The sequence below is a fragment of the Topomyia yanbarensis genome, chromosome 3, assembly GCF_030247195.1.
Source record: "Topomyia yanbarensis strain Yona2022 chromosome 3, ASM3024719v1, whole genome shotgun sequence".
NCBI lineage: Eukaryota > Metazoa > Arthropoda > Insecta > Diptera > Culicidae > Topomyia > Topomyia yanbarensis.
In genome coordinates, this window is record NC_080672.1 from 140,478,076 (window position 1) to 140,493,931 (window position 15,856).

Sequence of the window (15,856 nt, forward strand, 5' to 3'; positions counted from 1 at the left end):
GTGGGTTACTTGGTATGAAAACTATATTTTCTTTCATTTTCAAAACAAGCATTTTGAGCGTCTTAGTGGAATATTGATTTACATTCACTAATCAACAAGATGGTTAACGATTTGGATTTCGCAGGTGTGTTTTAGGTTACTTAGATTGCTTATTTCATACCTTAAAGAAATATAAATCCAAAATCCTTTTTTCGCGTATATGGTTCATTTAAAAGTGGTCTTATTTTATTTGGATAATATCGCATACCCTTAAGCTATATCAGTGCTATGCAAACTCGGATAAAATAGTTTCACCAAATGACTAGAACTCAACTATGTTCACTCAATTTGACAGTTATTGCGTAAATTAGCAAAAAAGTTCATGAAACATTTTATGACACATTTCAGATGGTTGAAAATACTTACTGAATTTTAAACATTCTTAATTCCTTTACCACTTAAAAACCATACTTCCCACTCGGCTTCTTACTTTTGATCACTAGTACAACCCGTGTAGATCATGCTCTAAATGCTATTTGAAAGTTGTGGAGAAATTAGTGTCATTATTCTAGTTATCAAGTTAATATTCAAATTAAATATCAGTAATAACCATGCGTCTCCATTCACAGTTTTTTCAAATTTTGACTGCTCATCGTAAGTTTTCGCAAAACTAGCATAGGCTCATTTTAAAGAGAAAATGAAAAGTTTTCGAATGAGCATAGTGTGATCGCGGGCATTCACGGGCGTCGTTGTTGTTATCGCTTTAGAAGTTCGAATTCAATAAAAATTCATGACAAACAGTTCTCTAAACACTAACTAAACCAACTAGTGACTTATTTTTGGCGATTTCACGATGTAATTTTATCACACGGATAATTTTGGTGAAGTAATGCAATTCATAAAATCAACCGTTTCTTTGAAAAACGAGAATAACCGTATGTAGTTCCTATGGTCAAATAATGCAAAAAACACTTGAGTTATGCCCTTCAAAAAGCTGTCAAAAATTCATTTTGCATTCAACCTAAAATCTCGCGAAAATATCCCTGATGGCTCAGCTGATACGAGAAAAATACTAGTGAGAATATCGCATAACCTTCATATATGGACTTAAGTCCGGGCTCGTCCCACTGTGGTACGGTATAATTCGATCTTTAGATGTTTGTCGAAAAGTGAAAAAATGGATCGAAAAGTGAAGAAAAGTGTTGTTTTGAACATGTCGGTGAATATCAAAAACTTGTCGCCATGATACCAACAAATTAAACGAACTGGACCATCACAAATATGTGTCGAATGAAATCGATTATGTTTATTGTGGATCGATCTTAACGCGACGTTTTAGATCTTGGCTTTGAAATCATGGCGGCGTAGCAGATACCTGGTAGCAGACTTCCCAAATGAACATCGAACACCATGTTCGCTCTAGTTCTGTGCTCATCTTAAACCCACATTTCGTGTGCAAACTCGAACGCGCTAATGCGTACTAAAACACGTACACATGTTCGTCTGCTGAACCGAACCCCATGTACGTACGCGGTGTTCGTACACACAGGTTCTTGACACTAGTTTTCTCTTTCTATCACGCATCATCACTAGTGTTGACTCATTCTGTTTTGTGTGTGCCTTTCTTGTGTACGTACACGGTGTTTAAACCTAAGTTTGCACATCGTTCGCTTGGGTTTGGTGTTCGAGGCGAACCTGTACACAAAGGCAAAGTAAGTTTGAGGTTGAACGCGTGCACGAAATTTTGTACACAGGTGCAAACTTATCGATGTTCATGGGAAGACTGTGATTTCGCCATTCAGCAATCGCTATTCGTGAGAGGGCTAAACCGTGAACATGATTTTCAGAAGGGCGCGGTAAATGGGCTAAACCAGACCCTGTTCACTTCGACAAATATCAGTCATCAGCTCAGCAATGCCATCGAACGTGTTCACATAGAACTAATCATCTACCCATTTCACTCAGACCTATACTACTAAAGAGAATCGCAAAGCGCGCGCTTATATGAGAACTGTCATTTTTTCTTTTCGTTGCTCCAATGCACACGGCGCGTTTGTGAATATCGTTCTATTCGCACCGTCATGAGAGCGAAGAGAATGATAGATAAAACGACATCAGCAAAGAGAAAAGAGCACATCCTTCTGATGCGTATTATTGTTTATTGCTTTGAAAGTTGGATTTTTGATGCATTTCGCTATCACACTTTTTTCACGGTTGCCAAATGAAAGGATATGAAATCGACAAAAAATTAACTTTTTCTCGATAAACATATGATTACGGCCTAAAAGCCAACTGTCAAAATCCACTTTGAAGGGAAATTCCAGACAAACCATTACTAGTCGAACACAGTTCACAACAGTTTATGAAAGAGAAAACTTATCTCTTTCATTTACTACCAACATCTGTGATTGGTGTGTAACGGTTTGTCGGGAATTTCCATTCAAAGTGAATTTTGACAGTTGGCTTTTAGGCCGTAATCATATGTTTGTCGAGTTTTCGACTAAATATATTATAAAAACCGCGATACTGGCAATCATGCTAACCTACCAGATAGTAAAAGTAAGAAGAAAACTGTTTTTGACACTTCAATGTCAATAATCTGTCAATCAGGGATGCCAGGTGCAGAGATTTATCTGTGTTTCACAGATATTCAATATGCTGCATAGATTGCAAGAACTGCACAGATTTCCACAGTTTTCTGTTTTAACGCACATATTTCCACATCTTTCTTCTAGAATGCACAGATTAGCACAGATTTCTCATTTTTTTACCTTGCATTTAATTTTTGACACGCGCAAAAACCCAAAAAAAGGTCATCACATCTTGATGTCAGCCAAATTTGTACGTTTTCCGTGACACAGATTTTTAAATGGCATCCCTGCTGTCAATTCAAAAGAGTTGCACTTTTGATCACACTTTTGATTGATCACACTTCCATACTGTGCAGTTCGATTTGGTGGGAACTGTGCAAAAGCTAAACGGTAAAGAATGACGGGTAGCAACTGGAAAAAGTATACTGAAAGAATCTGTTTGAAAAATATTTTTTGATCCTCGTTTTCATTCTGCGGCTCCCAATACAGATTGGAGAGATCTATAGCCTAGTCCATAGCTGAGTCAGTCTGCCGGGACTCGCATTATTTTTTTTAAATTCGCATATTTCATGAACGATACAAACAGTTCTCCAAACGAAAATCATAATCATTCCTCATAGCTGTTTTCCAAATTTAGCTCCGATCAAGTACGAAAGGATTTCATTGGTTTTCCTATAGGGATCTTTAATTTGGAAAAAATGTGCCAGTTTTTCGTATTTATTGATAGCAGGTGTCCTTACGAGTGCACTCATATCATTCTTGAATCTTAATTATTCTTTTCTGATTTTTAAATTTAAAACCAAATTAAATTCAACCAACAAACTGACAGTTGACCGATTAAATGACGTATCTGCAAATATCTCGTTCGCCTCATTATTGACCGGGACAGCACCCCACACAGCATGATCTGGTACTTTTTCAATCCGCTAACAGCCCTCCATCCCAAGTTTCATCTGCAAACTATGGTAGATATGATAAGACTACTTATAGAGTCGTGCAAGTCGCACGAGTTTGGACGTGTTATTGTCCTAAAAGGAAACAAACTAAAAAATGTGTTTTTTAATATTAATAAGGATTTAATAAGGAAACAAACTAAAAAATGTGTTTTAAGATATTAACTCACGGTACTAATCTGCATCATAATATGCCTTAACCCGCACACCCCAAAAAATCCCTATTGATCATTTCATTCCATTTGCCATTCTGCTCATTCTCATTCCGGTGCGAAAGACGAACCAACCTTTCCAAAAGCATCTGACATGCTCGCGCAATTGCACGCTGAAAGAAATTTATACAAGTGCATTCTGCTGGTTCAATGAGAACTCGAAAGATGGTGTTGGAATCACTAAAATGATGTTGACGAAGGTTTGTTTGTGTAATTTGACAGTACTTGTCTTGTACTTTATCATCTTTGCCAACATGTAACTGAATCATCATGAAAATTAATCATGCGTCAAATCCGTTTTTGAAGCACTCCCTTTAAAATACTTCCAAATTCATAGTGTAATCCGTCACACAAAAGCCGATTTTCTTGCTGAAGCAACAGATCCCTCGCCACATCATTTTTTTGTTAACTTACCCACGAAAACAAACTTGCACCTTCTAGGAACCTTGCTTTGAGCAGAAGCCTTGTAGAGTTTGAACCCCGATTTGCTTGAAATTCCCATAGACTTCGTCGTCGAGTCAGTACCTCGTCGTACAGGTTTTTTCGGCCAAACCATAATCCAAGGTATTGAGATCATGTTTGATTTTGTTTGATGACCTTCAACCACAGTTTGGATGGCAGTAGTGAGTTTTTTTGTACTTTTTAATCGCTCGAGCCACAGTAAATTCCGGATTATCTAACATTATTACCAGTTCCCGAGTCGCGCTTATGGCCCCCATTGAACCAGTAGCCGCTGGTGGCCTAAGACGATTTCGCTAGATTTTCAGAGCAGCGTGCACTCAGTGCACTAGCGCGACTGCCGGAAGATTAACGTGAATGGAATTTATTTAACAAAATGGTAGATTGGTCTTCTTCCTTTTTTCAGTTCAACAAGATATCATGATTCATACGCGGAAGCAATATAGTAACATAACTGTACACGCTATTATTCGGAAATTCAGAATTTATATTTGCTTTTTAAATGCCGCAAGGTTCCACTGTATCGATTTTGTTGGCTATTTTTGGCAAATTTAAGACTGAGAGAAACGATAGTAATGAAATTGAAAGACGGACGGCGTCGGCGGTGAAACATGATGATGAGTTATATTCTACAAAGACCGTGCGGTAGACTTGGGTGCAACACCCAACTCCTACTTAGCAGAAGGCAAAGGACTCTTCACATTTCCTTTCGGTCCTGTCCATATGACCCTGCCTAGTCCTAGTTTTCCATTCAAAGTTTATAACTTATTCGCTCTAGAATACCTATACGTCTTTCAATTTCATTACTTTCGTATCTCTCAGTCTTAAATTTGCCGAAAATAGCCAACAAAATCGATTCAGTACTTGAGTGAAGTCTGGCAGTAAATTGAAAACTAAATTTGATGTTGTAATGTTGTTGGCAATGATCACTCAGGTTAATATCGGTTTGGTCGTTTTAACGGTTAAAAGGTCAAAATCGAGAACAAGAAATTGTTCTTTGACATTTAATAGATCTGCTATCAGTGAGAGCAAATTGAAAACTGTTGAAATATTTCGTTGATAACAAAAGCAGTGTACTCAATTTAGTTGTTTCGTCAAGAAAATGAAAAGCAAGAATTTTTTCTGAAAAACGCAGAGGGTGAAAGCACAGCAAAATGACATCAAAATATTTCAGAATATTTTCTAGAAAAGAAAATTGAGTTTAGGTTTATGGACTGTTTAACCTGATACTTGAAGAAACTTTTTCCCGAATATGGCTAATGATGTTCTTGTGGTGCGAATGCGGGTCGAAAGATCAATCCCCTCTTGACTATACAATTCAAACACAACGGAACTATAATTGAACAAGTCACGCTATGCATCCATGATGGGCAGATTCCTATGTGCAAGTACTGTAATTAAACGGTACATACTGGAAAACCTTGCGCGGAAGATGGTCAGGAGAATACATCACAACCGATTGCCAACCCATCTTCGGCAAATCAATCCAACTACCATCACCTGAACCACATAACGTTGCCAAATTTGTGGCAACTGTTCAACTAAAAACACAGCTTCCAGCACCCCAACATCATCAGCCAGCACCTTTAGCGCGGGCTTCGTGACCTATAAGTGCAAAAGGCAACGAAAAACATCTAATCGTGAGCACGAACACGGTATTACCGATTGGAGATGGGCACACTAGTTTTGTAAAAGGAACTAGATGAACCATTTTTCCGTTCAGTTGAATTAATAATCGTATACATTAAGAAAGCATCCTAGATAGTTCGTGGGACGGTAGGTAAGTTCATTGCCATTGTTCGCCTAAAAATTGGTCCCTTGAATTTGACGACCTGCTTTAAGTGAACTGATCAATTCGTTTCTAAACGAATTAACCCATTCATGCCCATGTTGTTTGTGGACAACAACGTTTTTAAACAGCTATAACTTTTGATTAGAGCAAAATTTCCTCACAAAAACAAGTAAGGCTAATAAATGTGACTATTGCCTTTCATTTGAGTATTAACAGTTACAAGGAACAGTTCTAGCACTGAAGTTATTGCAATTAGTCTGATTGGATACCGATGGAGCAGTGCTGCCAGGAACAGTTTACGTTATGTTGCAATATTATTGAAAATTGATAAAACTTACCAGTTTAGACTGTCTTTGGCTATATTTTCCATGTAATTGGACTATTGTAAATATTCTAGGAGTAATATTGTAATCAGCATTGGAAAAAATTGAGCAGCTTCTAGCACAGCGAGGGAAGCACCTATCTTTATGAAAAAAGGCTTTTCATGTTTCTTTCTTGAAAAATAGTTTTGAAACCATACAAGCAAGAGAAAAAAGTTGGACATGAAAGGGTTAGTAAGTACTGCTTTGCTTTGAAAAGGAACTCCCGTTCACTCTTTCGAAATATATCTTCTACTTTGACGTTTTTCTTTATCAAGCAAAATGACCCTTATCAGCGCTAAAAGTTGTTAAAATGTCCGAAGTGTAATATGAGACCTGCAATACACAACACATGCTAAAAACATTGTAACGGTTAACGACCAATCATGTCATGCTGCTGACAATGATCTTTGAATTCAGCACAAACATCAAAGGTTCTTTTCCGAACCTCCATAATTATCATGAAGAATAATGTGAAAATTTTCCAATCAAACGTGTTATTTAAGGTTGGACAGAGAATGCGCTAAATTCGCAAACGAAAAAAGCAGTTTTTTCCACACCGTATGTCAGATCTTCATAAAAATCAATCAGCGTATGTAGAATGTTGTTACAGTACTGCTGATTGATTTTTATGAAGATCTGACATACGATGTGGAAAAAACTGCTTTTTTCGTTTGCGAATTTTACCCTTTCTCTGTCCAACCTTAAGATCTAATGATTCCGTTGAATATCAGATTTGCAACAACATGTCCGAAGTGCAATCGTGACACTCCGTTTATGTAACAGACATTACCCATCTATCTTTTTTTCCAATATCCCCAACGACTTTCTTGTTGTGAGAATGCAAGTGACAACCTATACCGTCTTATTTGACTGTTGAATACAAAACACTTGGGAAAGGTGGAACCTATAAGGACGCTGGGCACACGCCCCGGCAGACCCCTACAGTCCATCGTTCGAATAGAAATGTAGTAATAAACTTTAATAAATATAATTGTCTAATCTCCCCCGCGTCAAACTCATTATTATAAAATAATGATGTTAGATGTTGTTTATTATAGAGGATTTAACCCTAAGGGTCATTCTCCTCCTATAAAATAATGAATGTAACCTTAGGACTTATAGAAAATCTCGTTGAGTAAGGAAATGAACGATGTGTTCATTATTGTTATTTTTGCTAGCATTGTACACATTATTGAATAAATTTCCTATACTATTATTATAGTAAACCAGCCCTCATGTGGCCCTGCATATGTCGCTTAAGGTGGTCGCTCCTACCAAATGCAAACTGGCAAACCGTGCAGATGTACGGTTTGAGACCAAGATGTACAGTTTTGTTGTGAAGACCCAAACTTGCTGTAATGGAGAATAAAATTAGAGGAAACAGTGGGCAAAAAAATGAGCGACTAGATGCCTACCAGGATTACTGAATTGTCGTGCGCATGTCTCGCACGAATAGGAACGCGGTTCCGTTGAATGCATATGTCTTATGTGCGTTTTCAATTCATGCATAGTTGTTTTCCGAAGACCGCACTGTGGGCAGGTATGATTCTTCACCCCTTCATGGCGCATGGTGTGTATTTTCAGTTTGTTGGAAGTTGAAAATTGTTTAGAGCAAATTTTGCACACGAAAGGCATTTCGCCTGGAGTGTGGGTGTACTTGTGTCTTTGCAGTCCTCCGTTCGTGGTAAAGCTTTTTCCGCAAATGTCACATATAAGAGCAATTTGGGCAGGCATTACGTAGTCGGGATTATGAACACGATTTTGATGCTTTTTAAGTCCACGTTGGTCCGCAAATCTCTGCCCACACCCGGAATGGTCGCAATACATATATATTCTATTGTTACTGTGCTGCTGTATGCGGTGTAACTTTAAACTATTTGCTGTGTTGAAAGCTCTTCGACAGATTTCGCATTCAAACGGTTTAAGGCCATCGTGTGTGCGTTTGTGGGCGTTGAATCTGAATAATACAAAAAATTTCCTTGGACATTGATCGCAAGGAAACACTGTCCGTTGCTCTTTCGATTCTTTTTTCTTCAAAGGTCCATATTTGGTCTGTTGCTTTTTGGGCTTAGATGGCCCTTCTTTCCTCTTTTGTGCCTTGGGTAAGCCGGAGTCTTTATCTTTATTGGCCGTGATATTTTCCTCTTCGTAATCCTTATCATCACTATTATCAGTACCGCCATCATCGTCACAGTCCTCATTTTCATCGGAATTGTCCTCGCCACCAGAGTTGTCATTGTCATCAACACTCACACTGGCTTCATTTTCAAGAATGCTCTCAATGGGATCTGGTAATTCCGGTTTACATTCGACTTCTACCGTGAGTGTGTCTCCTTGATTTTCTTCATCTGATTTTTCAACTTTCTTAAAATAAAAAAAAAAATAGATTTATTATTACAAACATCACTGGGTGCGTTAAGGTTGCTAATAATTAATCATTTCGGTAATGCTACATAAAAGTTCTATAATATTCAGGTTAAACATCCCATTCAACATAAATGCCGAATTACACACGTCGATTCTAACACAAACTGTTAATTGGTGGTTTTAAGGGAGTTTTCTCTTTGTTGGGCCAAAAAACGAAATATCTGTTTGGAATATTTATTTCAAGAAAGGCACAAAACAATCAATTTCAATATTTTCAATTGCGTATGTTTTATACTTTTCGTGATTTTTTTTAAATTATTCGTTTGGTGGCCCAAACACTTACAAACTTTCCTTTCATTTTGTTCTATTTATATATATATATATATATATATATATATATATATATATATATATATATATATATATATATATATATATATATATATATATATATATATATATATATATATATATATATATATATATATATATATATATATATATATATATATATATATATATATATATATATATATATATATATATAATATATATATATATATATATATATATATATATATATATATATATATATATATATATATATATATATATATATATATATATATATATATATATATATATAATATATATATATATATATATATATATATATATATATATATATATATATATATATATATATATATATATATATATATATATATATATATATATATATATATATATATATATATATATATATATATATATATATATATATATATATGAGTATTACATCTTAGGCATGTCACTCTTTCTCTGAATTATGATATATGTGGAGTTCTTACTTACAATCTTGTGCAGTCGCCAGTGAACCTGCAAGCAAAGTTTACGAAACTGAGAAAATTCATTTAGTTTCAACACACATCGACCGCACACTTTCGATTGGCTTGGATCTTCATAATCTCGAATCTAAAATATCATGCAATTAGAAACTCGAATTCTCTTTTTAGTGGGAAATTATTATAGTTACCTGGATTGTTGTTAAGTTAAAGTAAGTATCTACGTATTTTTCCAGGCTTTCACAGTGATCTTTGTCAAAGAAACTTTGACCACACGCTCGACACATTAGCATAGCGAAGTTCTTCGAGAATGATATTTTTATGGCGACTGCACAAGTTGGGAATGTTTGGGTATTATGTTTATATTTATCTTCGATGTCAATAAATAACATAATTCGATCATGAATCGACCAAAGGGCCGAAGTCGCAATGATATCGAATCGAGAAAGATAGCTTTGAAAATTCGGTTCAGAAAATTAAATCGTATTTTAACAGTGTTTGCATACTGCGCTTTCAAATGTATTGAAACTCTTTGAAACAATACTAGTTTTCGGAAGCATAACTAAAATTTTTTATATAATAACGTTTTCGTTGATAAAATTGAAAAAAAAAATATTTCGCCGAGTGTTGTTATGAAATGTTGATTAGGCCATTTTCGAGTCGCCCTCTTGTTTTGACGACTCTCAATTTCGCCCTGCAGTGTCTCCAGAAAACAAAAATCAAATGTGGCTTTCGCCGTGCTTGTTGGAGGGGAAAATTTGTTATTCGCCCGGGGCGTAACAAGCATTGGTTTTTGTTTAGGGCGATTCTGTTTACGGACCTTGTAAACAATGATGCTGCCAATTTCGTCCGTATACACTACCTTAGAAATGCGGAGGCGTAACCCGCCTGGCGTTCTGTTTACAGTTGAAAGTCGGATCCGCCGTTTTGTTTTTAATTGATTTTCATCAAGTGTGAAACATTTATAAATGAGTTTTTGTATTTTTTATAAAGTATTTTTATTCCTCTTTAAGGTATTAATCAAATATCCGTTTGTGTACATTTCTCGACAAACATATGATTACGGCCTAAAAGCCAACTGTCAAAATCCACTTTGAATGGAAATTCCGGACAAACCGTTACACGCCAATCACAGATGTTGGTAGTAAATGAAAGAGAAAAGTTTTCTCTTTCATAAACTGTTGTGAACTGTGTTCGACTAGTAACGGTTTGTCTGGAATTTCCATTCAAAGTGGATTTTGACAGTTGGCTTTTAGGCCGTAATCATATGTTTGTCGAGATTTGTTATTTAGGCCCATTTGTCGGTTCACGATCGAATTCTAGTCAAACATGACGAAAGGTCCTAAGTGCAAATGACAGTTTCTCTGTTTACTCTTCCGTTAATACCCACACGCAGAAAAATAATTTTTTAACCCAAATAATATGAGGATTGAAACAACAAATTTTCCAAGTTGTTCTGTGTTCAATATAAAAAATATGTTGATGTAAATAAAATAATTGCTGAAATAATACTTAAGAATTTATTGGATCAAACATAGAAACCAGCCAAATCAAAAAAAAAATTGTTGACCTCATCATAATAGTAATTGAAACAAACTACAAAATTTGTTATTTCAATAAGTTTGTTTTGTTGTATTAAACGCAATTTTTTGTTTGATTCAACTGCATGAGAGATGTTACATCAAAAAAATGTTTTTATTGATTCAAATTGTAACTTTTATTGTTTTAAATCTGTGAGATATTTGAAACAATACATATCCATTATTAAAGCAAATCCTATTTTATTTAAAAGCTAGTACATATCAAATTACCGACACTAGTACATTCGGATAAACGTCATATTCAGATAATTTTTCTCGCATGACAATTAGACAATCCATGAGACGTTTGTTTGACAATTCAGTGGTGGGTTTTGTCAAGTCTCCTTCTGCGAGCAGAAGAAAATTGTCCGACAAACATCTTTCGTTAGTCCGATTCGATCAACGATATTGTCGGACATGACGCCCACCGGAGTAACGTCAGGAGAAATAAGCAAGAAATAAGTACGATTCACACGATACATCAGGCTTCGGTCACCGGTACGGAACGTCAATATTAGTTACATGAAGTTAAAGGAAACCATTCACACACAACATCAACGGCACGGAACGTTTTGACTTACGGCACGTGTAAACGGGCACAAGAGAAAAGTATTAAACTTATGCTGACGGAACGGTGACGTTCCGTTGACGTTGACGGAAGCTGATGTATCGTCTGAATCGTCCTATAGTCAGCTGATCAGAAACGTCTCATGGATACCAACGGTTTGGCACTTCCTGAGCATTACAAAAGATTGAGAAGTTCCGATCCGCTGACGTCCACCGAATCCATTATTTAAAGGGCCAAGCAGCAGAACAATAGTTGGACGGCTTTGTTCCTGCTGCTATTTACGACCGAGGAAATAATTCGCACATCCCTGTATAAACTTGTTTATACAAGTTATTACGGTCGCTGGAAAGAAAAGAAATGGAGAGAAGTCAACTAAGATTATATTGAACAAACCTGTACAACATTTTACTTTGAGTTATACTCGATAACCACTGTTTGAAACACAAATTTGATCATTAACGCGCACGAAAGAAAATCGCAGAAGGAACAGCGAAGACTTCCAATTCCTCTGACCTACAAAAAAGAGATTGCCATCGATTTCACCTATTTGACGCACGTGTAAACAACTTTTTTATTCGTTAGATAAATCTTGTTTTTCTTATTGTATCCACATTACAAAGATTGTTAAAATTATGCAATGAGTCCTTTTGAATCAATTAGCCCAAGTTTTCGCTTCAATCACAGATTTCTTTGAAACAAACAATACTTTTGTACATCTTTGAAAAGCACAGATAATAAAACTTGCAAGATTGATTCAGTAGATATTTTGATTGATTTAACCCAAAATTTCCGCTTAGTTCAATGAATTCTGGGATTTGAAACAAACAAAATATTTAGATTAAAAATGAAGAAATCATTTGTTGAATCAAACATGGACAATTCTTTGCGTGCACTAAGACGTCCAAAAAATTTTACAATAGCATTTACACTACAAACAATAATAAAACAATAAATATTATAGTTATAACTGTTTCAACATTGTTCGATGTCAAATTCTCACAGTAGATTTACAATAAAATTTCATGTAACAATAAATTTCACTGTTCAGCTAAAAACTGATACAGTGCATTCACATTAAATTTTACTGTTTTCGAGAAAAAAATGTGTGGAGAAAAATTGATGACGGCGCCGCTGGTTGAGTGGTAAGCGTGACCGCCACTCATTCCAATTTGCCTGGGTTCAATTCCAGCCGAGGTCGTTGAGATTGGGTCGAGGCCGTAAGGCTGAAAATCATAAGGCCGCAATTACATAAGGCCGAATTCAAAAGGCTGAAAAATCAAAAGGCGGACTTTCAAAAGGCAAACTTTCTGGAAGGCGGAATTTCAAAAGGCAAACTTTTCAGAAGGCAGAATTTTGAAAGGCAAACTTTTTATAGGACGAAACAAAACAAACAAAGCAATGATAATAATGTGTTATTATCCGTTACCTGATATTGATTATATTTCGAGTGAATACATTTTATAACTGATTTTGCCTTCTTTTAAATATGAGCAGTTCTTTTGAGTTTCATTTTTGAAATTTTTATGCTTGTTTATTTTTGCAATTACGGATACTTGGCTATGACTTACGTTTTAGTATAGTATAGTGTAAAATTGCGATCCACCAGACGTGAGTTTTGGTTTTTCATACAGCGTTTCAATAATTAAAATTATCCTTATTATCTTCCTTTATATCATGAGCTGTTCTTTCGAATTATATACTTCATCATTTGTGAATTTCGCTAGGTTTTTCAAACGATGATTTATTGAATGATCTTACATATATTCAACCATCGGTTGTTACACTGCTCTAGCACTTGGAGCGAAGCCAGTGTAATGCGGCTTTGCCGCATAACCGAGACCAAGGATCCGAAGCGGCGGCCCCTCGCATGCAAACCTGTGATCCACTCGTTTGCCCGGTTTACTCAAACACAGGGGCTATAAATTAGTTTAAGTCCGACGGAGCGACAACGATGTTGGATAGCACGCGACTTGAAGCGATGTGGCGTAAATGTTTTTTATTATTTAATAACGAAGAATAATCTAATTAATTTTGGTTCAAGTACAATATTAGTACTATTGGTATACAAACTCATTTAAAGTTATTTAAATATTTAGGTAGTTGCCGTTATGCTCAAACATTTGAGCTACATGCCAGCTGCTTACAACTGCATAACTGTTCGTATTCCCGGTTTACTCAAACATAGGGATTGATTCCTTCTTTCAAATATGAGCAGTTCTTTGAATCTGTATGCCGAATAACTCTTGCACGCACACTTGTGATCACTTCGGCTGCCCGGTGTACTCAAACATAGGGGATGATTCCTTCTTTCGAGCATTCTTTGAATGTACAATTTGACAAAGGGTTTGGTGGATTTTTTGAGTATTAATCCTTCTTTTGTATTGGAAATGTTTCGTACGAAAACGTGCGATTCGCTCGATTTACCCAAACATGAGGCGATTAATCAATCAGGAAGAACACAATGTGAAATAATCGAATAATAAAAAAAGTTTGCCTTATGAGATTCGGCCTTTTGGGTTTTCGGCTTTTTGAGTTTTCGCCTTTTAAGTTTTCGGCCATTTGATTTTTCGACCTTTTTAGCATTAGGCCTTTTGAATTTTCGTCTTTTAAAATTTCGCCTTATTTTTTTCGTCCTTTTGATTTTTAGCCTTTTGATGCTAAATCTTGAGATTTTTCTGAGGTGAATAAATCTGTGGTCACGTCTTCCTTCGGAAGGGAAGTAAAGCCGTTGATTCCCGGTCTATGAGTTTGGTGGATCGATATCTAGTCCAGATAGTGAAGTCACCTCTCTGGCGCCGGTAAAGAAGAAGTGATCCAACTTCTATACTCTTACTAACAAAAATATCCTCTTCCTGTGATACTTGTGGAGTGCGCAGTAGTATATACGGCCTCTAGCAAAAGCAAGTATCGGACTAACCATTCCTTCCCTTTCCTTCCGCGATCTACGTTCGGGCCTGGCCGGCGCCGGTATTGATCAATATTTTAGGATTACCAGGAGTTACACATGATGTTTCGCTACTCCCAAGCATAATTATCTACTTATTCTCTGTGCAACTTCAGCTAGTCCAGATCGATAACGAAGTGGTCGCACAAGCTCAAGCTCAAAAAATGTGTGGAGAAAAATTGATTTTTTTAATGTTAAGGTACATAACCACCCCCCTTTTCCACTGTAAAAGTCTATTTTACATTGAAATTTACTGTAAAAACGTTAAAGTTTATTGTTTTTGTATTGTAGCATAACACTAAAATTTACTGTAAATTATTGTAAAATTACTGTACTGTCACAGTGAAAATCACGGTTTTGTTACTGTACATTTCTATTCGGGTGGTCAAACCATTCGGAATTTAATTTGGAATCCTGAATGGAGTCAGTATGGATTCCAAATCAAATGCAACAACCGATTCTGAGTCGGAATCGGTTGTTGCATTTGATTTGGAATCCATAATGACTCCATTCAAATTTCCGAACCGGTTCCGAAATGAGTTTAACTGGGTAAGGGCCATTCATAAACCACGTAGACCGAAATTTGCGACTTTTTGAAGACCACCTCCCACCCACCTGGAAGACATAAGTAGACTTTTACCAAACTCACCTCCCCCATCCCTAACGGCCAATTTCTTCACTGGATGAAAACCGGTTTTCACTGAAAAAACAGTTTTCGGGTTGGTGGCCAATTAGTCGAAAACCGGGTTTCAACCAAAATCGGTTTTCATCCAAGTGGAGAAATCGGCCGACAAAAATCTACGTAGAATTCTCGATTTTTTTATTTGTGGAAAATGTGAAATTAACAAGAAGCACATTATAATGTTCCAATAAAAATCAAACGTGAGGCGTTCAGAACTATTTCAAGCTTTTTAAATATTAAGGACAAAAACAAACATCAATTAATAATGCTTTTCACATTGGTTTTTTGCTTTCGACTACACTCAGGTTTTTTTTACGCGGGGGATTCGAGCCGCGTAAATGAAAACCGCGTAAATGAAAACCGCGTAAATTTCAAAATCCGCGTAAATGAAAACCGCGTAAATTTCAAAATCCGCGTAAATGAAAACCGCGTAAATTTCAAAATCCGCGTAAATGAAGACCACTTAAATTTAAGAATCCGCGATAAAGGGAACCTCATTGATGGGTACCGCGTAAATTCCAA

The 15,856-nt window shown here is 36.1% G+C and overlaps 1 protein-coding gene across 1 annotated transcript; it reads right to left on the reverse strand.

Annotated features, from left to right (window-relative positions):
• Positions 1-7,417: 7,417 nt before the first annotated feature.
• Positions 7,418-9,955, reverse strand: LOC131691606 (zinc finger protein 112-like). The gene is made up of 4 exons (XM_058978137.1): positions 9,752-9,955; positions 9,571-9,690; positions 7,764-8,712; positions 7,418-7,701 (listed from the first exon to the last, which is right to left on the reverse strand). The coding sequence occupies exons 1-4, from the start codon at positions 9,950-9,952 to the stop codon at positions 7,565-7,567; spliced, it is 1,407 nt and encodes a 468-aa protein (XP_058834120.1). The 5' UTR covers positions 9,953-9,955; the 3' UTR covers positions 7,418-7,564.
• Between the last annotated feature and the right edge of the window lie 5,901 nt (positions 9,956-15,856).